The sequence below is a fragment of the Gopherus flavomarginatus genome, chromosome 9 (assembly GCF_025201925.1).
Source record: "Gopherus flavomarginatus isolate rGopFla2 chromosome 9, rGopFla2.mat.asm, whole genome shotgun sequence".
Lineage (NCBI taxonomy): Eukaryota > Metazoa > Chordata > Testudines > Testudinidae > Gopherus > Gopherus flavomarginatus.
This window is the reverse complement of record NC_066625.1, coordinates 69,342,697-69,359,520: the sequence shown is the minus strand read 5'-3', so window position 1 is coordinate 69,359,520 and position 16,824 is coordinate 69,342,697. Positions and strand designations below refer to the sequence as shown.

Below are 16,824 nucleotides of genomic sequence, written 5' to 3'. Positions count from 1 at the left end.
TGGGAGGCAGCTGGTGGTGGTAAGAACCTGGATGCTGAGGAAGGGAGTTTTGAGCTGACATAGGAGCACAAGGGAAAGAGCTTTGAGACAAGGGCGGCAAGGGATGGGGGGCGTGGTAATGCTCCGCCTGCATGGCCACAAGCTCCTGGATAGAGTCCACTTGGCGCTCCAGGATGCTTAGCAGCTGCTTCGTGCTTTTCTTCCTGTTCGCTGCGTTTTTCTTGCAGATCCTGCTTTCCCTTTCCCTCCAGTCCTGCACTTTTTGATTTTCTGCAAGAGATTGCTGCATCACTTCTTGCAGCATGTCTTTGCTTTTTCGCTGCTTCTTCTGGAGTTTTTGTAGTCTCTCAGCCAGTGATAACATGGACAGCCAAGATCTCAAGATTGCATCTGTAAAGCCAAAATGCAACACTTAACAGAGGAAGCATTGTTTATACCAGACAGTTATTCCCCCACAGTACAGTCTTCACAATAGCATAATTTTCCCATACCAAAGAGCGCATATAACCCATGGGAACCAGAAATGGTAAGCAAGGGGGACTGGTTCAGGGCTGTACTGGGGTTTCTGTGCATTGGGGAAAGCAAACAGCTGCCGGGGGCACCTACACTGAACACTATCCCTATATTTTCCACAGGAGTTGATCCTGGAAGATATCTCGCTGCTGCGGGTCACCTGGGAAGCACAGGAGGGTCTTCTACTGCAATGCAGATTCTGCCCTGGCCCCTATGCAGCTTGCCTGTGTCTTGCAATAGTCCCCCAACCCCTCACAGCACAGTGGCGCAGCCGCGTTAGCCTGACTGGGACAAGGACCACATTGACTTTCCCAATAAACTTGCGCAAGCGCATTGCCCACACTCTGGCTGAAACTTTTGAAGAGATTACCGAGGCCGATTACTGCGACGTGATAGGCCACATCAATGCGCTGTTCCGCATCTAGGCATGCATGCATGCATGCAGCCCCAACCCTCCCTCCTCTCCAGAAAAATTTCCATTCTGAAAATAAAAGCCGCTTACCGGGAACCCGCTTCTCTGTTGGTCCTCCACCAAGTACCAGCTGCTGTGACTGGCTACCTTCCTCCTGGCTTGAGAAGAGCTCCTGGCTGCCTGCCTCTAGGGACTCCGGCGTGTCTCCCCCCACCCCAGTACCCTCACTCTCGCTTTCCTCCTCCTGCTCTGAAGTGTCCATTGTGGTCCTTGGAGTGGAGATGGAGTCACCCCCAAGTATCGTGTCCAGCTCTTTGTAAAAACAGCAGGTTGTGGGGGCAATGCCGGAGCGGCGGTTTCCCTCGTGGGCTTTGCAGTAGGCACTCAGCAGCTCCTTCACTTTAACTCTGCACTGCAGCGCATCCTGGTCATGGCCCTTTTCCATCATGGCCCTTGATATCTGCCCATAGGTATCATAATTCCTACAGCTGGAGCGCAGCTGGGACTGCATAGCTTCCTCCCCCCAAACAGTGATGAGGTCCAGCAACTTGCCATTGCTCCATGCTGGGGCTCGTTTGCCATATGGAGGCCTGGTCACCCAGAAAGATTAACTGATTGCACTCCACACCTGGCTGAGCAAACAGGAAGGGGATTTTTAAAATTCCCAGGGCATTTAAAGGGCAGATCACCTGAGGCCAGGACAGTATAGTTCGAACTGATGAGCAGAGTGGCTGAACAGGCATTCTGGGATACCTCCAAATACCTCTGGAGGCCAACAACAGCGCTTTTGGCGGCCACACTGGCAGAGCAGCGCTGCATCAGCAGCGCTATAGTCGTTATTCCCCAGGCCGAGGTGGAGTACAGCCAGCACTGCAGCCAGGGAGATACAGCGCTGTATGTGCCTTGCAAGTGTGGACGGTGAGTGAGTTGCAGCGCTGTAAAGCCACCACCAGCGCTGCAACTCTCCAGTGTAGCCAAGCCCTCAGATTTAAAAGTAGCCATTCTTCAACAAAAAAACCTTCAAAAACAGACTTCAAAGAGAAACTGCAGAACTACAATTCATTTGCAAACTTAACCCCATCAATTTGGGCTTGAATGGGGACTGGGAGTGGCTGGATCACTACAAAAGCAATTTTCCCTCTCTTGGTATTGACATCTCTTCATCAATTATTGGGAGTGGACCACATTCACCCTGACTAATTGGCCTTCAACATCGGTTCTCCACTTGTAATGTAACTCCCTTCTCTTGATGCCTGTATCTGTAATTTTCACTCCTTGCATCTGAAGTAGGATTTTTACCCATGAAAGCTTATGCCCAAATAAATCTGTTAAGTATTTTAGGTGCCACCAGACTCCTCAAATAAAAAGGGTCCTCTCACACTCCCACCCACTCTCACTTATTGTTCTAAACTTTACTCTAGTAGATATATAAAGCACTGTTGTGTTTTTACAAAATAAATAGTAGCATTCATATGCTGAGTGAAATGATTCCTTTCTACAGAGCATTACAGTACCCTCAGGCTGAAAGATGCTATATAAGCATGCAGTGTTTATTGTAAATTATGTAAAAGAGCTGGAAGCAGTAGACAGTTTTTCATTTTTGAAAGAGGCCCTACTACCTGTGATCTTTTACTTCCAGAGAGAGACAATGGGAAAAAGACATTTAATGACTGATGCCTTGATTACGTTAGCAAACTTTGAGATATAATTCACCATTTCTGAAAATGCAATGGTGGAAGCTAATGTGAGTTGGACTCTGGCATTTTTACTATGCTATTGTTACATGTAGTGAAGCAAGCATAGTTGGTGAATTCCAGTTCTACACTTTACAGCATAAACAAAAAATTACACAAGTATAAAAATAAAATATTGTAGGTGCAAGCAGAATTGTTGGACTCTAAACTCTTCAGGGCAGTGGCTGTCTTATACTGTTTGTACATTTCTCAGCATGCTACAGCCTGGATCTAACTAGGTCCTGTTTGCACAACTGTAATACAAATAAAGAGTAGTAAACAAGCATGCCAATCATTTCAATATTAAATGGATAAGGTAATGATGTCAGTATTAAACGAAAAATTGCTATATCTACATTTAGAATCCTGTGTAAAATTTAGTTCAATTTAAAAGACTACAAGACTAACTTCACAATTTAACCAGCATGGAACAAAGATCCACATCTCTCTGTTCATCTCAAATAATTAGGTCTGTTAGTTTGAAAAAGAGAAAACAAAATTTCTCAGGAAAATGTAAAGGATTGAATGAAGCCATTTAAACTACTGTAACATACCAACACTGAGGTGCTAATAATGTTGCATGATAATTGCTAATGGACAATTAAAGATTAATCTACCATAACTAGAGACTCTTTGGCCTCTTTTTATTAAAAAGAATTCCATCTACAGTGTCCCTTGTTTCAATGTGGAAATTAGATGAGAGTTTTTCCATGATTTCATTAGGTATGCACAGAATTATTGTGGTGGAATTTAGGCTTCGTGACATGTCGTACACTAACTCCTCTGAAACATGCTCGATACCTGAACAGCAAATACAGAGAAAATAGGACACATTCTCATTACTATCCCAGAAAGTAGTTATGTACACAGTACAGCACGAGACCTGAAGTTTTTGCTACTAACAAGGAACCTTTCCACAACTTCCTTTACACTATTTGCACGACTGGAAGCTGTAGCTATAATGTGATTTTGTACAGCTTCTCTCACATCTCTAGAAAGAAGTTTAGTTTTAATCTTCAAGACACTATTATAACAGAAAAAAAAAATCCTGCCAAGGTTATAAATTAGATTCTGTAAGCAACCACCGTAGCTCTAAGACAGCTGAAAATGTGTGAAATTTCAGGAAAGTGCAGTCTCCCTTGGTTTTACCGGAGGGCTTCTACAGGGTCTCAGGCAAGGTGTATTGAGCTCTTACCTTAATTGAAGGGGCTGGAAGTTTAATAAAGACTTCCTTTCTCCCAAGTGTTTATTGTGCATTGGAACATGGTCCTAACAAATACAACTTAGATAATGTTTTCATCCCTCTCTAAAATGTCCTTTTTCTACCACTAAGCGATACATTGATGTCAAAGAAGCTGTGTGGTACAGTGATGATCAGATTCATTGAGCAATTAACATCTAAAAGCTTTTGCCAAATACTGGAAGGATTAGTATTCAACATTAATAAAAATGAGAACATTTAGTTATACAACTTTAAGGTCAAGACAAGCAAGGGAAAAACGATAGACTTCTCACTAGCTCAGCTACACATCAGTCTAACTAACACTTTCTGTACTTCTATTATGTAAATATTATTTTGAGACACAAAGCTTATTTTCATGAAAACAAATAAAACGACATCTGTAATCTGGGAAAGTATTTTGTTTCAGGAATACACATGTACTGGAGAGTATTTCATGTGACTGGTTGACTGTTTACGAGCATTTGCTAATGCAGTACAATATACAACTTGATGTAGCCACCTAGTGGCCTAAATGGAAAAATCTATCAAATATACTTTCAAGCTTACATGAAAATCCTCATCTAAAAATAAAACCAAACTACAAGTTTAATAGCTTTTGCATATATTTAAGAGTACTAATTTGTTTTCACAGTACATTTTTAAATAATTGAGAAAATCAGTATAGGATAATAATTTTGCGTGACATTTTTATACTAACTAGAACAGAACCAGAAATGTCCTTAGTAGAGCATCCACTTGGGGGGGAAAAAAAAAAAAGAAATTAAAGGAGCAAAATATGAATTGGGTCAATGATTTGAACTAGTGAGTAGCTAAAGAAACACATTCTGTATTATGGCCACATGTGCTATAAAAGGACTTGTGTGTGTGATGCAATGAGAATGGGGCGTCGCTAAAATTAGAGAGAGAAAATGAGGAAAACCACATGCTTGCATAGTATGATAATGTTATGGAAGTTCAAAATTTCATCCTAATTTTCAATAACTTAAATGAATATCACTTAAAAACACATCACGCAGAATTAAAGACTTCTGTATATATTTCAGATTTCAATATTATTAATGTCAAAAATACATAATATGATTTTACATAGGATTTGTGCTACATTAGAACACTAAAGACAAACATCACTTGAATATTAAATGAAACATTAAATATTAAATAACTGAAAAATAAAATAAAAGGTGTAAACACTAAACTAACTTGGGAATTTGCTATTGCAACACATCCAATGAAGTGGTTTTAAACAGTACAAAAAGATTCGATTTAAGTATTTGTTTCCAGTCTACTTGGAATACACAAAGCTCATTCCAGAAACCTTTTACAAAAACTGGTCCAGACTCACAGAAGAGTATTGACTCTCACTTGAGCACTACTTTCATTTCTTTACATATTTAATTTTACACTGTATTCCATGCCAAAGTTTTGCTTGTAAACAGTAATCCGGTAATTCAATTAATACTCTGATTTTCACTGCCTGCTAACACCTTGGTGAAAACTGAGGGTTTGTTGGAGACTCAGTGTAAGATTTGAGTTCATACGCAGCACCACTATCAACTTCCATTGATTTCCGAGAGAACAGGAGCCTTACATCTCTGTGGAGGTAGATCTTTCCAGATTTGGAACTCTGGAACCTAAGACGACAATATTTATATATAGTAAACAGTTTTTTAAAAATTTACTATCTGTAACTTCTAAACATCAAAACAGATTCACCTTTACATGATACTTCTAAAAAAAAAAGTGTGCATAGTTAAGGAATCAGGGCCACAGTGTTTGAACACACAAAAGTATGCATTAGCTGAGTAATGTGGCAAAATGAAAGAGTGCAGGAAATGAAAGTTTTAAGACCACGCAATCTTAATTCAGCTCTTTTGCTCTCTGAACAAAAAGCATAGGGCAGCAGAGAGAACAAAAGCCTATAACATAGCAGACCCAACATTGCTTAGTTACATAGGGGAGAGATATTAATGTGGGATACCAAAGCTCCACACAGAGAGTTCTCTGCAACCCCATGTACCAAATCCTGCAGCAGCCCACTCTAGAGAAACATAAAGGAAGACGATTTAGTAAGAGCACATCCAGGAGCGACTAATGCGTCCAGGAACAGCTCAAAACCAGTAGCCCCCCAACACACACACGGGATGGCAACAGCTCATTGTCAATACTTGGCAAAACTTACCATTTCGTGACTACCATTGCTGGGTATAGGCCAAATGAAGACAGTAGAGTGAAATTTTCTAAGAGGAAAATCCAGCCTCCTCCTCCTCCAACTGTGGAAGTTCCTCATAAAGCAGAACTGACCATTTCTATTGCGCCTGAAATTTGGATTTGGGCCTTTTGGCTGGTGGGTGGGATGGGGACAAAGGAGCTGCTGCTGTGCCGCTTCGGTAATAGGGTGGGTGAATTAATTTCCACAGAGCAGCTCAGTGGCCTCAGCAGGAAAATTTATTTTCCTATTCCCCTCCACGGATATCCAGGCCCCACTCTGCTTCATACAGGAAAAGCAGAATTACAATTCTTACAGCAGCTGAATGTAATGCTATTGCCCATACCATACAAACAAAAAAGGTATTACCTAACACACAATTGCAACTACTGTGGGAGCAATAACTGAACTTCTTGCTGCTTGTGTATGTAAAACCCTTAACTTTGTGACCACGTTGAAATAAAAGTACTGTGCCCACTTAAACAAGGAATAAAGACAAAACGGATAGACATGCCTTAACCACGAAAGTGAAATCCTAGAGGTATAAAAAAAAGCTGAAGGCTCTTAATGTAGCAGAACCACCAGTTTAACTGCATAGGGGCAGTCAGGATGTAAAAATAGACTCTATCCGATATTTGCCTAGGGATAGGGGGCATAATATCATTCATCCGCATAATTGTACTTAAGAGAATAAAGCTGCTTCCCCATGAGGCTGCAGAGGCCTTAACATAATACATAATATAATAATAATGGAGATATACCTATCTCCTAGAACTGGAAGGGACCCCGAAGGGTCATTGAGTCCAGCCCCCTGCTTTCACTAGCAGGACCAAATACTGATTTTGCCCCAGATCCCTAAGTGGCACTCTCAAGGATTGAACTCACAACCCTAGGTTCAGCAGGCCAATGCTCAAACCGCTGAGCTATTCCTCCCCCTTAACCATAGTGGAGCTGCAGGGCATGGCTCCTGGTTGCTGTAAAGTTATGATCCATTATTATCATTGTTTATTTGAACACACAAACATATTACTATGAGTCCTTTCCATGGTGGGTAAAGAAAAACATAATGAGATTGTCTCAGTAGTTCACCGTGCAGTGCAGTATGTTAGTGCCTAATTTGAATTAGGATTTATATTAAAAAGGGAACTGAAGGAACTTTGCTTGAGATATTGTGGAAATGGTGGGTTTACTATGTAGATGCATCAGCTGCAAATTATTTATGTCTTGAAATGTCCCTATGAAGTATTATCCCCATTTTACAGATGGGGAAATAGAAGCACTGTTTGACTTCTCAAGCTTCTTGCTCTTCAGTAGAGAGACTAAATTTCTTCACTGTCTTTGGGGAACATTAATCATAAAGAATAATTTTGAATAGCCTCATCATGGGAACTTTGCTTCCCACATAAGCAAAAAAGCTGACTGAAATATTAGGAATGCAGCTTTTATACCCTATGCAGGGGTAGAGTGTAATGTCCAGGATGGGGCCTAGCTTACAGTATGTCTTTAGGTAAAATTCTTGAAGAGCTGTGAAGTTCCATTATAAGGAATGTGTCATGATAAGGAACCAAGTTAAAGCCAGCAGAAATTCTGGCAGATGGTATCTTTGTAGAAATATCAATATATAGGAAGTTTAATAGCAAAACAGGTAAACTAGAACGTCTGGCAGCAAAAGAGGACCTTAAATGAAAATCATTATTGGACCATGGAAGAATGATACACAGAGGACACTGTATTAGCAGCAAAACTCAAAATACAGAAAGATTAGGTTGCAGAAGGGGGATATAGTACTGTATCTGTAAGATTATAAAAAAATCTAGTGTGGTAAAATTTCTAAGGATCTACAGTAGGATATAATAAGCACAAATCCCGTATCAGAGAAATACAAATATCCTAGTAGGACTATACCACCAGCCTCCAGATCTGGAAAAATCCTGAGAGTGCAATGCTGAAGAAGGTCAACGAGACAGCTAAGTCTAATAAAGCAGTAATAATTTGTGACTTCAGCTCTCCTTTAAACATGTCATGTCTTATCATATGTCAAATCAGGACAATATTTAGCGAAGAAATTTCTCAACACTTTCAACAATTGCTTTTTTGAGCAACTAGTTCTTGGGCACACAAGATGAGAGGCTATTCAACTTAGTTTTAATTAACATACAGTTCCAAGAAATAACTACAGCTTAGCCACTAAGTAATATAGTACTCATAACCTAAATTAAGTTCCATTCGCAAAGGGGAGGCATGTTCCAATATATAGCACTGTGGCACCCTTAAGAAAGGGTGGATTAAAAATAGTACATTAAAAAATGAATCAATAAAAGATATGCTGTGGACAGGTTACTCTTTAATAGACAATTATAGAAGCCTCTGAAGCTTCTGGTACTGGCCACTGTTAAAGACAGGATACTGGATTAGATGGACCCTAGGTCTGATCTGGACTTGCAATTCTTATATCCCTGTAAGTCTGAATATAATACAAAATTCTTTCTGTCTTGAGACTTGGCAGGCAAATATTTTCAAAGGCTTCTAAAACTGCAGGTACAACTGAGATTTTGCACAGGAAAGCAGTTTTACTTTTCTCTTCAGACTGCATTTTGGACCTTCCTAGATATTATATCTGCACTCCATAAGAGTACCCAAGAGTTTCTGAACACACAAAAACATGAGCGTGAAAAACTGCATAAGCAAAACTAAACCTGAAGTTTTAAAGGATGCTTTTAAAAATTTGAGTGTGTGTCAAGTTTCAGCCTTGGGCAAATGTTTTTGCTGAGTTACAACCACTTGAAAAGAACCTATTATAATAGAAGTGCTGACACATCTTTAATTAGTGCTTCACAAACAGATGCTGCCACAATGCAGTTTTCAGTTCTGTGACTTGATTTGTTTTTGAGGAAAACACATATATAGTTTCAGCAAGTAAAATTAAGTTACTTGTTTTCAACCTATTACTACTATAAAGAAGCCAAACATTTCCAGGCCAACTTCAACTATGAAAACAAAATTAATGTGCTCTCTTTTTTTATATAGATGTTTTTGGTAGAACCAGTTTAAAGGGAGGCCCATTGTTTTAAACAAATCTTTAAAATAACTTATCTATTTTTATATAAGTGATACATTAGTAAAAATGCTTATTTTTGCATCTCTAACAAATCTTTACATATCAGACAACATGAAATATGATCTACTATAAAATTTAGAGTATCCTCTTTTATACCTTCTAATAGTTCAACATTGTTGGAAATAAAAGTTAATATTTTGAAAAACTCCATATATTTCTCTTATTAGAATTGCCTATTGCTTGGGTCTGAATCTCAAGCAGAAAAGACTGGTGATATAGACAGCCGATGGTCACCAGCACATTGAACATCTAACCATTATAGACGAGATTATACAGCCAATTGACTACTCATTTTAGTGTTTTTTTTTGCAGTACACTGATTGCAAATCCATAACTTCTTCCCTACCATAGATCCAAATGCTAAGCCCAATTACATGCGTATTCTAGGGCCAAATATAGTAGAAATGCCGCTCTTCTGATAGGCTAAGTAGTGGGGAAGCCCATGAAGGAAGACTGTATATCTCCATGTATGACATAAGTATGATCTACCCAGCAGCTACCTGTACAAGACATGGAGAAGGGAAAAAAGGGCACTTTACTCACTGAACAAGCAAAGCACAAATCTATGAATTAAATTGGAAGAGGAACCAAGAAGTGGCCTATATCTGCTATTCCTCTACCTCCACACCCCAAAATGACTTGGTCACCTTAGAATTTTATGTCCCAGTTCCTCTGCATCAATTCAGTAACTCATATAAGCAGAGTCCTTTTACCTGGGCTCAGCTCACTTTTTCAGGACTGGTTCCACATGGAAGTTTATTCTTGGAAAAAGGCTAAGTGATGCGCTGTGAGTTAGTGAGCTCTGGTGGACTGAATGCCAATCCAGACTACAATTCACACCTATAAAATTTGGTGACCTCATTATGATCTGTATTTGTCCACTTCAGAAAACCAATATACAATTTATCAAATGTTTGTCAACTTCTGCTTATGGGAATCCCAGGGCTAGACTAGCTTACACAGACTTAAGATGCACAAACGGAGCTGTGTAAGAAAACTAGCTTGGGAAAAGGCTGGTGCTACTAAGCAGAGACATTCATGAGCATTACATTAATTGATTACAAAATAATGGGAGGATAGCTAAAATAAAAGTTTGTGATATGAGTTAGGGTAACCTTTGTTAAAGATGCAAAGCAATGGAAAAATATTTCTTAATTAGGCCCTAACATTCCTTATTTTTAACTCCTTTGGTGCTTAAACCTGAAATTATAATGGATACTATACCTCCTTCTGACATTCTTCATTTTGTTATACTAATTAATCTTAAAGTGTCAACTATTATCAAGTTTGAAGAGCTGCACTGAGATCATCTTTGCATTTCTAGGTGTTCTTTTTTACCACAATGCTGCAGATACAAGACTGCAAATAGCATAAGGACAAGGTGCATCAGAGCTGGCATCCATCTCATTGACAGGATAGACAAATATTCCTCCCTTTGGCTTTATATAGCAACCTTCATTACAGCCAGAATAACAAGAAGATAGTGTTTGGATTCAAGCAGCCTTTAAAGTATTCATACAATCATCCCAAAATTCTTCACAAAGTTAAGAATGTATAAGTCAGAGTGTAGTAAGCGTGTAAACAAATGAAACAGTTATTTTGTTTTTATCAATAGGTTAGAGAGTGCCTTTTATGTAAGAACCCATTTTACTGAGAAGGCGGCATGGGTCAGGATACTGGGGTTAACCCATACTCTATTCAAAATGAGCCACATAGGATTCCTAGCTTCTACTTGGACAACTACTACAGACAGGATCCTACTGTTAGACACCTTACAAAAAGACACATTTATCCAGCGAAGACAGTGTCTGGATCAGTATGTAAAGGAATCAGTAATATGCAAGACTGCACCAATGGCTGGAATGCCAAGAAACAGGTCTTAAATTTAACCAAGTGTCTCCTCAAAGTCCCAATTATTTACTATCATTTTTCCTCACAGTCTCTACTGTTAACTACAAATTCTGGTTGAAGACAAAGTTAAAAGTATTCTATTTTTAATAAGGCTGTATTGTTTGCAGGGCAGTTATGAGTTCAGGACTGAAGTAAGTGAATTATTTTGTTTTACGCTGATGATCTTACCTCAGATGTATGAGGTAGCGTAGTAGCCTTTCTTCAGTCTGCCGAATGTTTTCTTTATTGATACTTCTCTTTACTTCTCGTCTCACAGGAATAGAAAAAGTCCTTTGCCGTAGGAATGTTTGATGATTGGCTGGCATCTCTCGTAAGTCATAGATCACCACAAACATTTTCACCACAGTTTTATTAGGGTTAAATAAGGTCTGAAAACGACAGAGTTATTTTAGAAAATAAAGCTGATTCATAGAGTTGCTGAATAATAAAGGGTGACAAGATATGATATTTCAGTGTGCCAACAAATAATCATGGTTCAGATTCACTGGATGGCTTCTGTGTGCTCTGTTCTTGTTTTTATAGGAAGTTAATTTAAAGATTACTGTTCAGCCTGTATTTCTACACTTCAGCTACTGGTAACTGAACTGTCCCTTTTTTTCCTTCATGTTAACGTAATTAAAGGAGGTCATTAGCACAAACTAGTTCTTCACGTAAGAGGCAGACTCTTACTGCTTTAGTAATCAACACAAACTTTTGTTTGCTCCTTGTGTCAGCTTTCTGTTTAGATTATTTTCTGAGCTTAATGCTGTGTTTCCAGTAACTACAGTGGTCTGCTACAGATTTAAAGAATCCTGAATTCACATGTTGTGATCCAGCACTGGATTTATCAAGGAGATGCACAGTGTTGGTTTTAGATTATGCTGTTTGGTTTGCTTACCAGTTTCTGGAGTATAGTTCTAATAATTTCCAATTTTTAACATTGATAGAAAACTAGGGCTTGTTGAAATATTGAGGTATGATATGCTTAGGCACAAATACGGATTTGATACAAATAATGAAAATCAGAAGTAATTAGAAATATGTTAAAATTCAGATAATGGGCTTGATTTTTTGTGCCCTTTTTTTTTTTTTTTTTTTTTTTTAATTAAAGGCCCTAAGAAAGCTGTTACAAATTAAGGGCCTGAATCTTGGATAACTTACCTCAGACTCTCTCATGGGGTACGTTTAAAATGTATGGTGAATTTGCCATGAGTTACTAGCATGCACACACTTATGCATTGAAAAAAATCACAATATTATAGTACCTACACAGCTTCATATTCAGCAACCCAAGTCCCAATCTGGTGGACATCTCTTTAATCAAATAACCTATTTTTTTTTCCACCAGGGAGCTCCTTGGTGCCAGTGGTTTTGGTGTGTCCACAGGTGGCATCTGATATTGCTCCAGGAAAATTTAAGTCACAGTGAGAATTTATTAAAATATATAAAGATTAATCCCACCATTCAAGGCCCTCCATCCCACAAAAAAAAAAAAACAACCCACAGCAAAAGTCCACTGATCTCTCATGAGATCCTCTTAACATACCTAAGAGATGTAAAAACACCAGGTTTTAGCCACGTGACTATATACTGTAGCATCATGCACTGTGTTCTCCATTTTTGTTTCTATAATGAGTATATAGACACTAGTATGCATCTTATTATTCTGTATATACACCTGGCATGTATAACACACCCATATAAATCATATATTTCACACTTATTTAATGTAACACACATGTACAAGCTCCCCATCAAATGATGTCTCCAAAAATCTCCTTTTGCAATCTGTGTTGAGTACTAAGGAAATTCAGAACTTCACAACAAAACATAAGCATTACTGGCCAACCATGTATATCTTTAAGAGGCATTTTTCCTGGCAGTAATTAACATATAACCACCAGTCTGAGAAATTCACTTTAGTGCTTTTCCTCTTTGGAGAGCTTACTGTGGAAAAACAGGGAATCTTCTAGCAGAAATGCAGTCTGTTACTTACCAATGCTACAGCAGCAGCAGCAGCAAATGCTTAGTTGTGTATGTTTGGGAGAGAACTGTTATGCAATTGTATGCTATAAAATACATACCACTTGTATGGTTCCTGAAGGAGGTACCCGATAACCCCTTTTACCAAGGGATTCTAAAGTAATCACACCCTTAAGGAAAAAAATAGATGACAAGTTTAGGATATAAATACCTGTAAAATGTTAGCATATGAGAATGCTTTATCCATGTAACTAGAGACTTTAAATATATTTACAGCTATTTTTTAAACTGAACTAATGAGTGGGGAGGCCACTCCATCCACAAGATGCTATTACAATCAGCACCATGGATCTTACGGTTGTAAACTAGAAGATTATAATCAGTAGGACAGGCCCAAATTTTCAGTTTAAGCCAAACTGATTTTTCAAATCATACTCACAGATGAACAGAGAGATGTGGATCTTTGTTCCATGCTGGTTAAATTGTGAAGTTAGTCTTGTAGTCTTTTAAATTGAACTAAATTTTACACAGGATTCTAACTGTGCCTTCCAGCGCATCCAAAATATATCTCATAACAACACAGCTACTGACAGACTTCAATGCCAGAAGAGATCATGATCATCTAGTCTGACTTCTTGTATATTGCAGGCTACAGAACCTCACCCATAACCTCTGACTGAGTTACTGAAATCCTCAAATCTTCATTCAAAAAAGACTTCTAGTTACAGAGAACCCAACATTTACTGTAGTTCAAGCCAGCAAGTGACCTGTTCCTCATACTGCAGGGGAAGCAATCCCCTTCCCCGCCCCCCCCCCCCCACGGTATCTGCCAATCCAACTTGGGGGGAAATTCCTTCCTGACCCCAAATATGGCAATCAGTAAGACCCACCAGTCAGACACCTGGGAAAGAATTCCCTGTAGTAACTCAGAGCCCTCCCCATCAAGCATCCCATCTCTGTTTGTCAGAGATACTGTATTTACTAAAATGAGCCATGGATTGGCCATCTTCTACTAGCAAAAGTAAGTTATGGTAGGATACAAACTATTGGCCCAAAACTTTGAAAGAGTGGAAATAAGTTAAGGGAAAAGAATCGTGCATTTCTTTCCAGCTTCTTATTGTCTACAACACTATCAATAACAAACTCCAACACTCCATATGACTTTCACTTCCCTCTTTAACAGAGATCAAAAATATTCCCCAATTTCATCAAGCCTGCATTCCAATGCAAAATCTTATCAATTATACCAACAGAACAGTACATCTGACCAGCTCTCACTCCATGCATTTGGGAAGTTGTTCTGTTGAGATCACCGTTAAGGTTTTGCATTAAAGTGCAAATTTGATAATGTTGCAGTACACAATGTTTTGTGTGCACAAAAGTGGGCATGCAAAATAGCAGAGCAGCACAGAAAAACTGGCCATAAAAACAGATAGTGGAGGCATTAGATCAGTGGTTCCCAAACTTTAACAACCTGTGAACCCCTTTCACTAAAAGGTCAGGTCTCATGAACCCCCTCCTAAAAATGAATGTTTCCAGGGATTTTCTCCTTTACCTGAATATGAAATATAAAAGCAGTGATCTGGGAAATATAAAATTTGTTATTATAACATGCTTATTACACACCATTATTAATTATTGATCATTACAGTATTTTTATTACATTATGAAAACAGCAGCATTCTTCCCAAGATATCACTTTCATAGCTTGTATCACTTTGAGCCTGTTCTAAGACAAGGCTCCTATATTTCATCAAGGAGTATCAGATGTGAAACAGCATGAAGGTATTTAAGAAGCCAACTCAAAGAGCTCCTCCTACACAATCATTCAGGGGTTGAGCAGTCCAAGCAAACAACGCATGTTACAACAAAGCTTAAACATGTTCTTCATAATAATTTTAAACACACCACTAGCTGCCTATTTAATTTTAAAAAAAGCAAAAAATATCACCTCCTTTTCCATTTCTTATAAGGAGTCTTGAAGTTTAAATCTCCTCAGTGAGATAGATATGCTTGCTCTGATCTCCATAGCTCTTGGAAGTCCGGGGCTCCGGGCTGCTGGCCCCCTGCTGTTTGGGGTCCCTAGGGACAGCTCTATCTGCCATTAGGGAATTTTTTCCCTGAGAACCCCTGTAACATTTCGCAAACCCCAGTTTGGGAACCACTGCATTAGATAAATGTTGTACTAGTTCTGTGATGCACAACCATAACATTACATGATTATTTACAGCATGTGGAGAAGATTCAGAACAATGAAGTCCAGCTAATAAAACAAGCAAGGGTGCTCTAGACATCCATAGGACATCAGAATCCACTGCATGACTTGAAAACCACTACATGAAATAATCCTAGGGAGATGAAAGCAAAGGAGAGGTGTTTGTTTTAAGTGAGATGAAAGGAGGGGAGAAAAAAAAAAAACCAAGCAAAAAAAAAAAAAAGTAACTACTTCCCTCAAGCTTAAAACAGAAAAACCAAAAAGATTCCTCTCTCTCATTTTCTAAATCCTTTTCATATTTTTCAACATCTTGTTCTTGAAAATACACATGAGCTAGGACTTTAAGAATGGGATTTTCAGAAGGGCTCCTAAATTGCTAAATAATTTACATAAGCCTTTAAAGATCTTACTTACCATACGCACACTAAAATCTGAATCTCAAAATTGGATCTGTTACCCACATAATTTCAACTTTTCCTACCAAAGAGCCTTTAACAAACTGAGACAGGCTACTATATTTCTCCACAAAACATTGGCATATGTTAGGCCCTTGTGCTTTTTAGCATACAGGGTTTTGAAGTGTACAAAAATATTGCTGTCATAGTAGAAATACAGGGCAGAGGCACAGTCGAACTTTGTTGTTCATATCCACAAATTAAACCATGGCTGATAGAGGTTGTTTTAGTTTCCCAGCTTTGGTAGTACAGTATTCTTTTTAAACCACAGCTCAAATCAACTTTTTGACTCCAAAGGGTGTATCTGCAACTGGTTAGGAGCATGAGGGCCACATGCATATATTAACACACTTGCATAATGAAGTGCACAGCCCTAATATTTGTTTGTAGGTGCATATTTTTACTAGAGAAATAAGTTATGCAAGTTCACCAAGAACAAAAGCCTATAGTTGATCAGCTTTGTCCTCATCCCACAGCTATAGGAATAAAGTGGCTATAAAGTGTTATATTTGGCCCTCAAGCCACACTTCAAGCTGCTTTAAACAGAACAGATTCTAAAAAAAAGCTAGTCAAATTCTCCAATATGTGCAGATATTTCCATTAGATTTTTGCAGAAGGAAGTAGAAAAGAAAACCCAAACACACACATACCATATAGGGAGAGGGTGCATTATCATCTGAAACACTGTAGAATGACACTTCGACTGGAAGAGTCATGTGTGTGGGGCAGAAGACTCCACTTGCTCCCACCTCAGCAGTGAAGCCATCAACAATGCCTAGAGGATCTAAGCGATAGTTCAAGACAGACTCCTGAAAGACCAAAATGCACACACGCCTCTGGTTAGGTATACAGCATAGAAAACAGAGCAAAAAGTTACTGCCGAACTTTTCTGAAAACTTTAATTTGTAATTAAATTATTGCTAGCTATCATACACAGCTTTCACAGTCATCTTCCTCATTGTTTTTAAGATCGGGGTAGCAAGAGTGACTTTCCCCTGCATAGATGTGTAAGTAACGAGCCAACATGGTGCAGAGACCTCCTTTGTCCCATTCTTC

General features: G+C 38.7%; 1 protein-coding gene across 4 annotated transcripts in view; it reads right to left on the bottom strand.

Moving 5' to 3' along the window:
* Positions 1-4,919: 4,919 nt before the first annotated feature.
* ATOSA (atos homolog A) overlaps positions 4,920-16,824 on the bottom strand; it is a 64,017-nt gene continuing 52,112 nt past the window's right edge. For 2 of the 4 annotated variants that reach the window (XM_050966883.1, XM_050966882.1), the window contains exons 9-12: positions 16,419-16,577; positions 13,200-13,268; positions 11,305-11,504; positions 4,920-5,532 (exon numbers count right to left, since the gene is read on the bottom strand). In XM_050966883.1, coding sequence (XP_050822840.1) covers positions 5,379-5,532; positions 11,305-11,504; positions 13,200-13,268; positions 16,419-16,577 — 582 coding nt within the window. In that variant the 3' untranslated portion in view covers positions 4,920-5,378. Of the gene's footprint in view, positions 5,533-11,304; positions 11,505-12,193; positions 15,447-16,418; positions 16,578-16,824 lie in introns of those variants that run through there. The other 2 variants (XM_050966884.1, XM_050966885.1) reach the window with 2 other exon arrangements.